Genomic DNA, 15,061 nt, shown 5'->3' with positions numbered 1-15,061 from the left:
ATGTTTCCCACAGGGGCTAGATATGGATAGTTTTACACACTTGTCTGACTGATTGTATATTAAGGTTAGGCTATATTTCATGGATGAAAGATGACAGCTTGCCAAAGATTGTGCTTTTTATCCATATATCTGTGGCCAAAAAAGAAGCAGGTTGTTCCCAAATGGGGTACGAAGAGATCAAAAGAAAGGATTTTAATATACTAAAAGTTCATGGGAAAGGGGGATGAGGGAAGGATTGAATAGCTGGGAGTAGAGAAGAAATATGTGCATCCATGTTGCCCTTGGACACCCCTGTGTTGTAATGAGTAGTTAGAATGGGCGCCCATACGGGGGGGGGGGATCCAGCCCCCCCCCCTGGCTGAATGATGCTGCCTTATATTTTATATTTTTGTTTTGAGATTTCTATTATACAGCATTGGAAGTGCCGATTAGACCAGCTAAGCCCTCCCCCTAAAATTCAGCTTATGGGTGCCAACGGTAGTTAGCAGTAGTTGTAGGAGTAGTAAAATATATTAATGTGTCTGTATGATTATTATTTTTTTTTTTTTTAGAATGGCAGATAGAGTGGAAATTCCAGATGAAGAATTAACTATCCCACGAGCAGCCATCAACAAAATGATCAAAGAAATTTTGCCGAATATAAGAGTTGCTAATGAATCCAGAGAGTTAATATTGACGTGCTGCACTGAATTTATCCATTTGTTAGCTTCTGAATCAAATGATGTATGTGCACAACAACAGAAAAAGACTATTAGCCCTGAGCATATTTTAGCAGGTAAATATCAATGGCTATCAGACATCAAAGTCCAAGTTTTTAGGAACTTTTGCCAAAAGTAGCTAGCTTCGTCAAAAGTATTTATTTTTTGTAAAGTATATGCATATATATGTAAAATATATGGGACAATTTTAATAAGAAGTACCAAGGAATTTGATAAAATTTAGGATTTATTTCGGGGGGGGGGGGAGTTGGCCTCTACGCTTTCCATGTCTCTAAGGAAGATGTTGTTAGAAAGAACTTAAAGGAAGTAGAAACCTTACAAGAGAGATTAAAGAATATATTTTTTTTGGTACTTGTTAATTATACGGAACACACTCAAGAATTATGCTTAGGTTAGATCTCAGAAAACCAGTTTCATAGCTACAGAGATAAGTGACGGGTGATACAATGCACTAGGATTAGACAGAATGCATTGGACTTGTATAATTTGGGCTATATATTTGCACATTAGGGGTGAGGGGGGTGTTGTTTTAGGTTAGGTTAGGGGTGCTGTTCAAATACTCTACCCCCACCCCTCTCCTAATGTGCAAATATATAGTCCAAATTATATTATTATATAAACTAAAGGCTATATGAAGGTTATATTTCATTAGGATTAACCTAACTTCACTTCTTAGGTGCGTTCCGTATAATTAATAAGTACCATATTTTTAGCAAATGGGACGGAGTGGGAGCAGCTGTGATGACCAGAGGCAGCTGTGTACTGGGATTAATTTTCATTAGTAGTCTAAATTCCTTGAAGCATTGCTTTAGCAGATGCGTAAAACCTAATCCTCATAATATCAATAATAATATTAATTATATTAGGTCTAGTGTAACACATTTAATATTAATGAAAACATATTAAAAGAAAATGTTACTTCAAAACGAAGCGCGGCATATGAAGTTCCTTTTTCCAAAACCATAAAGATCTCTTATTTTATCATTGTGAAAACTGTCTAAACTATTCTTGAAGGCTATTCTTAATAGGAAAACGCCTCCCCCGATAAGGGGGAGTCCCCCCCCCCCTTATTTTTCACAAAATGATTGCGATGAAGAGTGAAAATTATGGACTTGGATTGCAAATACAAAGTCGTGGCACTTATGATAAAATATCACAAAGATTGTTATTATGAATTTTATATCTGACAACAGGAATTAAGTGTTGCTAAATCTAATACAAGTTTACGTGTAAATTATGCAAAATCCTGGCTTCCCCTTTTCGGTAATAGGGGGACATGTTTCTTGAGGATTGCTTCTCAAGGAAGCACAAGCCTAATATGCAAGCCAAATTATATGAAAGTTAAACAAAATTCCGCAACGATGGCGACATTTTGCAGCATAAACTCAAAATTATTAAAGCTAAAATTGTGGTCGTAGCGGTGGCATAACATTTTCATTCAATTATGGAGCAGTTTTGGAGTGTTCAGCGGCCAATGTCCTTGCATAATTGTTCAGCCCAAAGTTTGAAAGGATGGCCACAGAGTGGCTTTGATGAGAAGACACGCCCATAAGCTGAATTCCAGGGGGGGCAAACTACGTCTAATTGCTACTTTTAATGCTATATAATAGAAATCTCAGAACAAAAATATAAAAATAAGGCAGCATCATTCAGCCAGGGGAGGGGGGCAAGAGCCCCCCCCTGCCCCCCCATATGGGCGCCCATGGAAGACACTAATTTATATGTCAGTACGGTATCTTAATGCCCGTGACACAGTTTGAACAACTCGATTAGATAATGTCACAGGGAACGTTAGGTGAGAGTCCGTAAACTAAGACGACTAAGGTAATCCTCATATAGTTGTCAATCGTCAATAGTGACAATCGTCATATAGATAATGTCACAGGAAACGTTAGGTGAGAGTCCCTAACCTAAGACGACTAAGGCAATCCTCATATAGCACATTGCTTAGACAAGCAGGGTAGTTTTTATTGTTCTTTGCACTCAAAGTACCAGAACAATTTGCTAAAATTCCAATTTCTTTATAATTTGTGTATCTTTGGTTTTTATTTTAAAGTCGTCCCTCCCCCCCCCCCCCACACACACAGAAATATAGTTGTGTACGCATCTGAATGTGATTTTTCGGATGCCGTGGCGCAAAAAAGAAAGATCGAATATCTAAGTTTTTGTATGTTTTATCAAAACTTAATGTAAAACTCAGTTTGATTTTTCATCTGGTAAGGGCTATATTTATCCTTCAAAACCTCCTCTTGAATACCGGATTTATTGGATTGCTGTGGAACACCCTCTTCCCCCTGTCCCGAAAAAAACCCCCTCCAAAGAAAAATCCTGGACATGAATAATTTCTTAGACCACACTGCTTTTCCATTAAAAACAAAAAAAAATTTTTTAAACACGAAAAACGGGTTTTAATTTTCTAAAAAGCAGTTAACTAAAAAAAAATTAATTATGAAAAAAAGATCCGAATATTTCGGCCCCAAATCGGGGAGCCTTTCTAAACGGAAAAAAAAAATAAAAAAATAAATAAAGCAAAAAAAAAAACAACTTAAATTACATTACAATAAAACATAATAAACACATAAAGAGAACAAAAAGCAAAAACGAAATAAAAATATAAATAAATAAGAACAAAACTCACATATTAATTAAACACTTCCATGCACTGAATGTCTTTCAACTGGCCTCCTCTCAGTATATAAATGGAAATATATTAAATAAACACTTCCATGTACTGAATGTCTATATTGATTCTATTCGCCTCCTCCCAGTATATAAATTGAAATCTATCAAAAATGAAGAATATATTTATACTTAGACCAAAACAATAAAAGGTCAACTAACCCCCGGTCCATAACCCTTAATTAAATTTCACAAGTTCATCAACCATTTTATGAATTATAAATTGAATGGATTCGTTTTGTTGCAAGCTTAGCTGCAGTTCGTTTACTTTTCTCATCATTTAACCCATACTGACCTTTGTTCGCAAGGTCATCTTTCGTTTCAGAAATATTATTAAAATCAGTATTGGTTGAATATCTTGCCTGCATATATTGGAGCCAAAAATATTAGAAGAAGATGGGTCAAATCAAGAAACAAATTACATAACTTTGCCTTTTTTACCAATTTTATCACAAAAATTAAGAAGAGAATTAAAAAAACATAATATAAATCCAGCATTTAAATCAGGACATAATATACGCTTGTTGTTAAATAAAGGGAAAGACACGATACCGAGACATTTGAAAAAGGGAGTATACAAAATTACATGTTCTCGTGGAAAATTATATGTGGGTAGAACGCAACAAACTTTAGAAAATAGGCTAGAACAACACAAGAATGCAATAGATTACGCTCTAAAACAAAACAAAACACCAGAAACGTTTGAGTCAGCGGTTGCAGAACACCTTTATAATTTTCCTCATCACAGTATTTTATTTGATCAAACAAAAATAGTAGATACGTCTGTAGGACTTTTACAAAGCTTCAGGGAAATTATAGAAATAAAAAAGATAATATATGGGGGTACTAGTATCAATAGAGATAAAGGGGACCGTGGGATCAATTCAATTTATAATAGTTTAATTAAAATGCAGGCAAGATATTCAACCAATACTGATTTTAATAATATTTCTGAAACGAAAGATGACCTTGCGAACAAAGGTCAGAATGGGTTAAATGATGAGAAAAGTAAACGAACTGCAGCTAAGCTTGCAACAAAACGAATCCATTCAATTTATAATTCATAAAATGGTTGATGAACTTGTGAAATTTAATTAAGGGTTATGGACCGGGGGTTAGTTGACCTTTTATTGTTTTGGTCTAAGTATAAATATATTCTTCATTTTTGATAAGATTTCAATTTATATACTGGGAGGAGGCGAGTAGAATCAATATAGACATTCAGTACATGGAAGTGTTTATTTAATATATTTCCATTTATATACTGAGAGGAGGCCAGTTGAAAGACATTCAGTGCATGGAAGTTTTTAATTAATTTGTGTTTTTTGTTCTTTTTTTTTTATATTTTTCTTTCGTTTTTTCTTTTTGTTCTATTTTTGTTTTTATTTTTTTTTTTTTTAATGTAATTTAAGTTTTTTTTTTTTTTGCTTTATTTATTTTTTTTTTTTTTTTTTTCCGTTGATAAATGCTCCCGGTTGTGGGGCCGAAAAATTCGGAGCTTTTGTGCATAATTAATTGTTTTGTATTTCACTGCTTGTTAGAAAATTAAAACCCGTTTTTCGTGTTTAAAATTTTTTTTTTTTTTTTTAATCCTGGACATGGCATTGCTTTGGATATATATAAACTTCCCAATAACTTTATTTTCTGCAAGGGTAATGGAGGGGGGGGGGGAGCAGGCTCCATATAGATGCATTTGTCTTTAAAATAACCCACGAATATATTTTTTTTTTGTAAAAGAGGATTAACTTTTATTACAGCTTTTATATACTGAACTTTCGTAACTTTTTGAACTTTCTGAACTTTCAATATTTATTTTCATTCTTTAGGTGTTTCTGTCAGTGTAGGTCCAAATCAATCAATCAATCAATCAATCAATTTATTAATACTAAAAAAAAAAAACAATTACAAACTTAAAATTTATACACCCCCAAGAAGCTAACATTTTAAATGGCCAAAAAAAAAAATAAGAAACTATTATAAGCAAAATAAAAAAAAAAAAAAAAAAAAAAAAAAAAAAATTGGATAAGAGACATTTATGAAAATAGGATAATTAATAGGAAAATTCAAAAATAAATGAAAAAAAATATATATAAATGAAAAAGAGATTTGAAATAGGATTAAAAAAAAAAAAATTAATCAGACAAATATATTGAATGAAAAAAAGACTTATAAATGTGGATGGAATGCAAAAAAAAAGAAGAAAAAGGGGGAAAATACTATCCTGGAAAGACCCAGTGGGAAAGTGCCTTTGCAGAAAGAGATAGTGGGACATCAGGAGGGATGGAGTTCCATAGTAAAATAGATTGATAAACAGGAGACCTCTGACCTGCTGTCGATGATCGCTTAGGTAAAATGAATCTGCGATAAGAGCTACGTAAAAAAGAAGAGTACCTACCTGAGCCTGACAGAAAGAAAAACTGCTGCAGAGATGGTGGAAGGAGGGTATACACACACCAAATCTGTATTAGATCTGTGGATTCCGAAATTTCCTGCGGGGAGGAGGTTCCAGTTAACAGTTTTGGAGGGATTTCTTTGCGTTTACGTACATTTGTCAAATTTCTCTGTATAGATGTGTAACTTGAAAATTGTTATGTTTTTAAATGTTTTGTGGTGTCTTTTGAAACCAACATCGATACCCGTTTTTGACTAAAAAAATTATTTACCAATCTGTTTTTTTAATATTCGTATTCACTTTATTCTTCTTTGTTGGTTTTACTTCTCTTTTTATTTCTTTTATTTACTTTTTTTTATTTAATAACGTTTCACAGAGAAAAACAACTCTTTCGATGTTTGATCACGACGTAAAAACGTCCGACTTCGATAGTACATGCAGAAGTGGAGCGAAAGGGTATACTATGAAAAAGCGCTAGGACAAGGATATGACCAAAAAATGAGCTCTGGTGCTGAACACCTGCTTTAAACTTTTTTTTGGGGGGGGGGGCTGTTTTAAAACTCTATAATGGCAATGCATATTGAGGAGGACATTGATATCGACAATCACAAAGTCAGCTAATGATATGATGATGATAATATCCAGCTAATGACAATAATATCCAGTAATGACGAGGATTAACACAGATTACTTATGTTACTCAAGAAATTTGAGTAATAAACCAATCTTTCCTTATCAGGCGGTCAATGATTTAACATCAGTAAAGCAACTATATTCTTTACATTTTGTAATTGAGTCATTCAGATGTCAAACTGGTTCATCAAAACTTTACTAAAAATAAATCTTATGCTTGAGGACAACGCAGAAGTTTAAGAGTCTGATTACGTAAATATATTCTGTAGGAAATCCATTTTATTTTAGCATCTTCGCCATACCTGTACACTGGATGACGGGGAATCACCCGCTCCCACAAAATTGGACCCTCTTGCAAATTTGATAACCAGTGGCCTGGAAGTTTATTTTCTGTCCATTCCATCCAGGAAAAAGTGAGTACACTCCCCCTCCAAGTGCAGGATCTTTATACACCTGTGCCATTCACTTTGCCCAGACACCAAAAGTAAACACAGTAAATTTATAACATTATTTCCGCCAGATGTTTGATCACATTTGCCAGATGTGGTGGCGGACATCCGCCAGACGTATTTATTTTGGCTCACTGTTAGTAGGAATATTTTTCATTAAATCATACGAGGATGTCAATCTTAATCCGTAGAAGCACCAATTTTCAATAGAAAATGTATGTGCATGCCATAATTTTACTGATTTCGTGTATAAAAATAAAAAATGTTGAAATAATTTTGAAATAATGTTGCTTCGAAGATCCAGATATTTGACATCTTGACTGTGACAAGCCATAATAAGGCAAACACTAATAATTGGAGAGCGCTGTCAATTTGGAAGGGAGGGGGAACTTGTTTCCCCCAGGATTCCCCCCGCCCCCTAGATTTTGAAAAATACCTTTTTTGGTTTTCTATAAAGGTTCTTTATAGAGAAAAGGTTTTGGTTCTTCTCTATAAACTGACTGTTTTTAACATAAAACTTTCCATCCTAGTTATTCTCGTGCTTAAAAATAAAAAATCCTATTATGTAACATTTGTAAAGCAAAAGTGTTAAAGATTCAAATTGACGGCTGAGCCAGCCTAGCCGAGGGGATGGCATGCTTAATTTATAACCCATATCCTTTGAGACGAAAGTTCGAACCTTGTGTCGGTTCAGTCGAGTGACTCTGTGAGCTCAGCTGCCGTGAGCCTGGGGAGCTTACGGGTAACTAAATCCCCACAAAACATCTGAGTGTCAGGTAGTCTGTGTGTTTCCGAATCCTGCTGCAATTACCAAGTAAATCGTTTGCTGCATCTAAGTCCTTTTTGGGGCTATTCAAGACCTGCTATCCATGTATTTGACACCCTATATTAAGCTGTTGTATATTTGGTGTTTAGCATTGGACAAACTTGGTTTTGGAGATTATCGAGCTGATGCAGAAGCAGTGTTGCAGGATTGCAAAGAAGTTGCTGCCAAAAAGAAGAAACATAGTACAAGGCTAGAGAATTTGGGCATACCAGAAGAAGAGCTTTTGAGACAGCAGCAAGAATTATTTGCAAAGGTTTGTATTTCTCAACTCATTCTCAATTGACGTCTTTAATTTCATTATTTTTGTTAAAAAATCAAGAAATTAATTTTAATATATATATATATATACATATATATATATATATATATATATATAATTTATACTACTACTACTAAATCTACTAAAAACTCACCGCAACACCAAGCCGCCTGAAACCAACACAGCTACGCACGTTCCTCCTCCATCCGAATCTATTCAAAGCCTCCCTTTTACACCCCCCCCCCCCACGAAGTTGTCATTTCCTTTAAATCTTTCTTTATGACGTCCTCCCACCCCAGACGAGGACAACCTGCATTCCGTTTAGCCCTAGATGGTTGGCCGAAAAGAACAATCTTCGGCAAGCTGTCATCCTTCATCCACACAACGTGCCCTAGCCACCTCAAACTTTCTTTCATCATAGCCCTAGAGAGCGGTATTGAACCACATTTTTCGTATAGCCTATTGTTTGAAATATGGTCAGTCAGCCGGGTACCCAGAACAATACTTAAGCAATTTCTCTGGAAAACATCTAGCAAATCTTCATCTGCTTTTCGGAGCACCCATGTTTCAGAGCCATATTTGACCACTGTCATCACTGTAGCTTCTAATATTCTTATATTGGTTTGCAGAGTTATCTTCCTGTTCTTCCAAACTTTTTTTAAACTGTGAAAAAAAACACCCTGAGCCTTGGCTATTCTACTTTTGACATCTTCACTGCTCCAACCATCTTTACTAATAATACGACCAAGTTAAGTGAAGCTGTCCACCTGATCAATCTTTTCATTACCCAACGTCACCTTTTCAGCTTCACTTATTCCTAGTATTAGTGACTTAGTCTTCTTAACATTAATTTTCAACCTATTCTAGCACCCTGAACTCGCAAAACCTCTAAAACTTCATTGATTTAATGTTTCATGCTAGCGAGCTAGTGAAGGAAGGAATAAGAGTGATGATAAATGCTAGAAAGTATCTGAGTATGCTTAAAGCCAAGGATATAAGAAACAAAACAAAATAAGCTGATTTTTAATTCTTGTTTAACCTTGATATATTTCTTAAAATTACACATGCCATCAGTTTTTTTGTTGAAGAATTGTTGAATAGCAAACTAAAAATTAGTATTCTGAGGTCAAAAAGTTGTACGGCAGGGGACTCGACTAGCTTAATTTCAACCTACCAAACAACCTAAAGTTACCGCAATAGTCTCAACTGGTCCCTCGCTTCCATCGTACAAAGCCTTCCAGCGTTACTTATCAATTACCAGCTGATACAATTTCCCTTTTTTCCTGTTATTTCCCCATTGGAGACTAATAAAAGAATCGGGAAGCTAAGAAAAACATGTGTCTGCCCTATGGATACCCCACTAGTACTTATAGTGATATCCTTTCAAACCCTCTGTTTCTCCTTTTCAACGAGATTACCGAGTCTCGGCAAATTTACACAAACATGAAAACCCGGTTTCATTTCTCCCTTAAAAACGAAAGACGGAAAGCCTGGTTTTGAAGGTGTTCGCCCCATCTCCCTCACTCATATATTCTCAAAACTATATTCAGGATTCGTTGCGGATTGGCTGAAGGAAAAAATCTTTCTTCTTATAGACCTGGGCCATTCGGGAACCACAAGTCCGCTTGTATTTCCCATTACCTTGTTTGTATTATCAACTCAAATGGGAAAAGTCTTAAAAAGCCTAATAACTGGCTTACTTTAATTTCCATTGATTTCCAAAAAGCATTTGACCTTGTTAATCATGATTTATTAGTTCAGAAACTTATCACTGCATTCAATGTTGACTTTTTTCTGGTGACTTAGAAATAGATCATAAGTAGTCAAATACCAGACTCATTATACAAATCCTCTCCGTGTTCACAATGGAGCACTCCAATGTCTCCCTCTTTTTTCAGTTATGATCAACAGTCTCGCTAAGGAATTTCCCGCCAGATGGAAATTTGTTGATCACCCTACGGTGTCTATATATAGAAATTTGTATATATAGATAGGGTTTATTATATAGATTCGATATATATATATATATAGGTTTATATAAATAGAACTTTAGGGAGTAGGCCCCTGACATTGCATTGTAATGCTCGATAACTTAATAACTGTTAGTACCTTGATAACTGTGGAATTAGATTCCAGTTAGCTATTTAATAATCTCATTACTGAAAAGCGTGTCTCAAATTGTAAAGTGATTTTTTAGTTGGTGATTTAGTTGCAGCAACTGTTTTAGTTGGTGATTTAGTTGCAGCAACTGTTTTAGTTGGTGATTTAGTTGCAGCAATTGTTTTAGTTGGTGATTTAGTTGCAGCAACTATTTAAGTCGGTGATTTAGTTGCAGCAATTGTTTTAGTTGGTGATTTAGTTGCAGCAACTGTTTTAGTTGGTAATTTAGTTGCAGCAACTGTTTTAGTTGGTGATTTAGTTGCAGCAACTGTTTTAGTCGGTGATTTAGTTGCAGCAACTGTTTTAGTTGGTGATTTAGTTGCAGCAACTGTTTTAGTTGGTGATTTAGTTGCAGCAACTGTTTTAGTCGGTGATTTAGTTGCAGCAACTGTTTTAGTTGGTGATTTAGTTGCAGCAACTGTTTTAGTTGGTGATTTAGTTGCAGCAACTGTTTTATTCGGTGATTTAGTTGCAGTAACTGTTTTGAAAGATCTTAAGCCGAACCGGCCAGCCATGACAAAAAACCAACAAAGAGAAAAATCTCTAAAAAAAAACAAACAAACGAGACTGTGGCCAGTGGAGATAAAAGGAAAACAACATAAAAAAAACAACGCGGATTTTTCGCCTTTAGACAAAAAAGGCTTCTTCAGAACGAAAGAAACAAAAAAAAAAAAAAAAAAAAAAAATAAGATAAAAAAAAAACAACAAAACCAACCCCCCAAAAAAAAAAAAAACAACAAAAATGTACAATCGGCGCAAACTAATCCACGTAGGGAAAAGATGCTAAAATAGAGTTACCTCAGTTACTGGGGGGTCCACAATTAATTAAATATATATTAGAAACTTTTACCTACGTTTTTTTGTTTGGCCCATTTGTAAATTTTTTTTTTTTTTTTTTGGTGGTGGTTTTATTGGTTTTTAGGTTTTTCGTTTTTTTTGGTTTTTTTTTTTTTGTGTCTTTCGTGCATAAGAAGCCTTGTTTGTTAACAGGCCTAAAATAACGGGTTTTTTGTTTATTTTTTTTTAATTTTCTATACAATGGACAAATTATCGTTTTTTTGTTTTTTTTTTAGAGATTTTTCTCTTTGTTGGTTTTTTAGCAACTGTTTTAGTTGGCGATTTAGTTGCAGCAACTGTTTTAGTTGGTGATTTAGTTGCAGCTACTGTTTTAGTTGGTGATTTAGTTGCAGCAACTGTTTTAGTTGGTGATTTAGTTGCAGCAACTATTTTAGTTGGTGATTTAGTTTCAGCAACTGTTTTAGTTGGTGATTTAGTTACAGCAACTGTTTTAGTTGTTGATTTAGTTGCAGCAACTGTTTTAGTTGGTGATTTAGTTGCAGTAACTGTTGATTTTATTAGCTTAGGTCATCGTCACCTTCACCTTTCTCAGAAAATTCTCAAGTTAATATTCCTGAGATATATAATATCCTCTGAAAATTCCTGAGATGTTGAAAATATATCCTTTTGACAACCTGAATGCAAATAGTATCTGTTGATTAAGCTCAACATTCCCCTAACATTCTATAGAAGTTTCAGCTTAATACCTAAAGCCATTCCTGGGGTATTGAAGATACATTCTGCTGACAATCTGGATGCAAAAGGTATCTTTTGATTAACTTCAATATTCACGGCAATATTCTCTGAAAATTTCCACTTAATACCCTTGGATGTTCCCGAGATTCAAATTCAAATTCATTTAATTCAAAAACAAGACATAGCTCTCGTGGGCAAAGCCCAAATATGATGTCTCTCAGTCATAATTAGCAAAATAATGTTGTCTGATAAGACTTCGTCAGGATAAATAAACTAAAGGATAAAATCACTTGAGATTGAGAATAAAATTCTCTGATAAAACTTCGTCAGGATAAAATAAACTAAAGAATAAAAACACTAAAGATCATTGTAATATTTCACAAAGCTTGGCACAAAGCTTTTACTGTAACGCATGGTGTTACAGTGGACTGGGGTCAGATTTGGAACCTTCTCAGTCACTTCCCTGGGGGGACGAGATCTTATAGGGACAAAAGGTGGGGGAAGGAATCATCGGTAGATGGGATGTTGGAGGAGGGAGGAGCCAAATCTTTGGCATAATTTTTCTCGGCGGGAAGAAAGGGATTCAAGTTTAAATTCTTTGAGGTAAAAAGAAGTAAGGTAGAGGGGAACCGCCATAAGTGATTTGCAGTGATCTCTTCTGAACTCGTTCTATTTTATCAGTTTCATCCTGGGTAACGGCAAAGTGCCAAACCGGACAAGCATATTCAACTAAGGGGCGGATGAAAGTGCAAAATATTAGTTTCTGCTTGTCCTTAGAAACTCGAAATTTTTTCAGTGTATTAAGCATTTGGATTGCGCCGTTAGCTTTTGTACAATTATCTTTGTATTCTCCCGCCATGGGAGGTCAGAAGAAATCACCACACCAAGTAAAGTTATTTTATGACTTATAAGCTATGAAGCGATAGGAGGTTTGACAGACGGTAGAGTATTCCGAAGAAAAGAAAATGTTGTGACCGACCATTTGTCTTTATTCACGACCATGTTTAGTTCAGCCGCCTCTGAGGTAACTTGGTCGATGAATCCAGCAGCATTGCTCTTCGAATCCTCAGATACGACTTCCGTTAAGGACAAGTCGTCAACGTATTTCCATCTATCCTCCAGCTCAGCAGCAATTTTATGTATCATGATGTATCATTATGTATCATTTAGTGCCCCACAAGGCACTAAACTCGCTGCATTGTTGTTCTTGGCAGTGATCAACTTCGTCCTTGCCGATTTTGACGAACGGTTCAAATTCGTAGATGACCTTTCCACCCTCTTAAAATACCTCATTGTGAAGTCTCAAACCGTTCCCCAGTTCAGTGAATCATTTATCGACAACTTTAGAGACCAGTGTTCTGAAAACAGCCTCCGAATCAACGAAACGAAAACCAAAATTCTTCAATTTAACCCTCTCAAAAGGGATTTTCAGTGCCCCCCTCCACCATACCAAAGCATATCGTCGGCAGTTATTCTCGGTGTTACGTTCAGCGTTGACTGTTCGTTTAGCCTTCACGTCCAAGAGGTAGTGGAAAAGGCGAACTGTGACATGCGTACCCTTTTACTGATGCGAAGATTTGGTTTTTCAGTGCCGCAATTGAAAACAGCCTACCTGACATATATTTGCCCGATATTAGAGTATGAGTGCCCTGTATGGGGTCCACAAGTTCAGAGCACTGCCTATATAAGTGAAGTACTTGAATCAGTCCAGAAAAGAGCGGTGGAGGCCATACTGTCTGATCTGTACACCGATTACGAATCAGCACTGTCTCAACTAAATTTGCCGTCACTCCACGACCGCCGTTTTCAACTTATCTGTAAATTTGGCCAGTTTCTTCTGACAAGTGATAAACACAGAAATATATTAACCTCAATGCTCACAAAAAAAGTAACTACAAGATCAAAAGCAACAAAGCTAGCCCAGCCCAAGTGTCGCACTAATCGCTTCAGCAATTCGTTTGTGCCTTTTTATGTTTCTGTCTATAATAAGTGACATGTGTATTAATTTTTTGTGTCTTTGTTTACTTTGTAAATAATAGCGCGATTTAGTCGGGATTTAAACCCTGACTACGAAAGCTTTTATGTTAATAAATGATTCTGATTCTGATTGTGGAATTCCACAAAAAACTGGCAGAGAAGTGGAAAATTGGTCTTTATACTTCAGTTTGCTCTCTATTTGTTAAGAAGCTCTTGATGATTTTAATAATAAAGCTGGGTATATTTTTTTCCACTATTTTTTCTAAAAGGATTTTATGATCAACAAGGTCAAATGCTTTTCTGAAGTCAATTGCAATTAAATTTATCCATTTTCCAGGTTGATCTGGGTGTTTTAAAATTAAACCAATTAAATCAAAAAGGTGAAGAACTTTCAAAAGCTTGGGTAAGTTACTAAATTGCTTTTGATCAGTTACTTTCAAAAGATCTTTTTTCAGCCATGCGACAACACGGCTTCTATATATTCTGCTAAAGATTGACGTAACTGTGATTTGTTAGACATACGAAAAGCAATAGCTGCTTCTTTCTTTGGAATTGGGGTGCTAAACCCTTTTTTTCATTTCTTTGGAAAATATCCAGTTTTTGTTATATTATTGAAAATGATCTGAAGGGGAAATGATATTTCTTTAGAAAATGCTTTAATGAGAGCAACTGGAATGTCAAAAGAGGCAATGGAAGTTCTTTTTAACGAAGAAAGTTTACGGATTATAATTACCGATGAAATATCAACAATTAAATTATAATCTGAAGGAGTAATTAAATTTACTGGAGGATCGTCAGGTGGAAGAGAGGGTTAAGACGGCACAATTGAAGCAAAATGGGCATTTAAATCATTCGCAGTTTTCTCTAGAGGCTCCTCCTTCATGAAGTGAACTCGCTGAGAACTTTTACCAGTCAGACTTTTTACTTACTGAAGAACTGCAAAGGCTTGGACTCCAAAAGATGGTCAACTTCATTTTCATACTAATTTTATTTTGCCTCTTTGATTTTCCATTTTATTTGGTTTGCCAACTGTTTTGCTTGGTTCTCTTGACCTTTTCGTATTAGGTGCAATTTATGTTTTATCAGTCGCTTTATTTTTGAATTTACGTCGTTTAGTCTTACTTTCAGGAAAGCACTCGAGAAATTTTGAATTTATCTTATTATGGAATTCTTCTACTTGGGAATCCAAGTCTTTAGCTGAAGAGGCCGCGACCCAGTTTTCTCCCGTTATCCAGTCACGGAATTGCAGCAGACCATGGTCAGTGATCGGCCTTGAAGTAACTTTGGTTACTGAATATTTAATTTTACCTTTTTCCAAGGGGTTCCACTGTAACATATAATGATAACTTCCACCAAGTGGTGCTAGTTTACTTGGATTCTGGTAATATTCCGAAAGATTTGTCAGGATTACATCCAGAGAAGTATCCCCCTTAG

The 15,061-nt window shown here is 35.3% G+C and overlaps 1 protein-coding gene across 2 annotated transcripts in view; it reads left to right on the top strand.

Annotated features, from left to right (window-relative positions):
- The window catches only part of NC2beta (negative cofactor 2beta), a 39,395-nt gene that overhangs the window by 17,343 nt on the left and 6,991 nt on the right, over positions 1-15,061 (top strand). For both annotated transcript variants that reach the window (XM_089086782.1, XM_089086783.1), the window contains exons 2-3: positions 552-775; positions 7,788-7,951. In XM_089086782.1, the coding sequence (XP_088942908.1) occupies positions 553-775; positions 7,788-7,951 (387 nt within the window). In that variant the 5' untranslated portion in view covers position 552. The remainder of the gene's footprint in view (positions 1-551; positions 776-7,787; positions 7,952-15,061) is intronic.

Source organism: Artemia sp. Qi Xiang Cuo, chromosome 3, assembly GCF_049724085.1.
Source record: "Artemia sp. Qi Xiang Cuo chromosome 3, ASM4972408v1, whole genome shotgun sequence".
Lineage (NCBI taxonomy): Eukaryota > Metazoa > Arthropoda > Branchiopoda > Anostraca > Artemiidae > Artemia > Artemia sp. Qi Xiang Cuo.
Note: the sequence above shows the minus strand (reverse complement) of the source record. Positions and strands in the feature narration are given on the sequence as shown.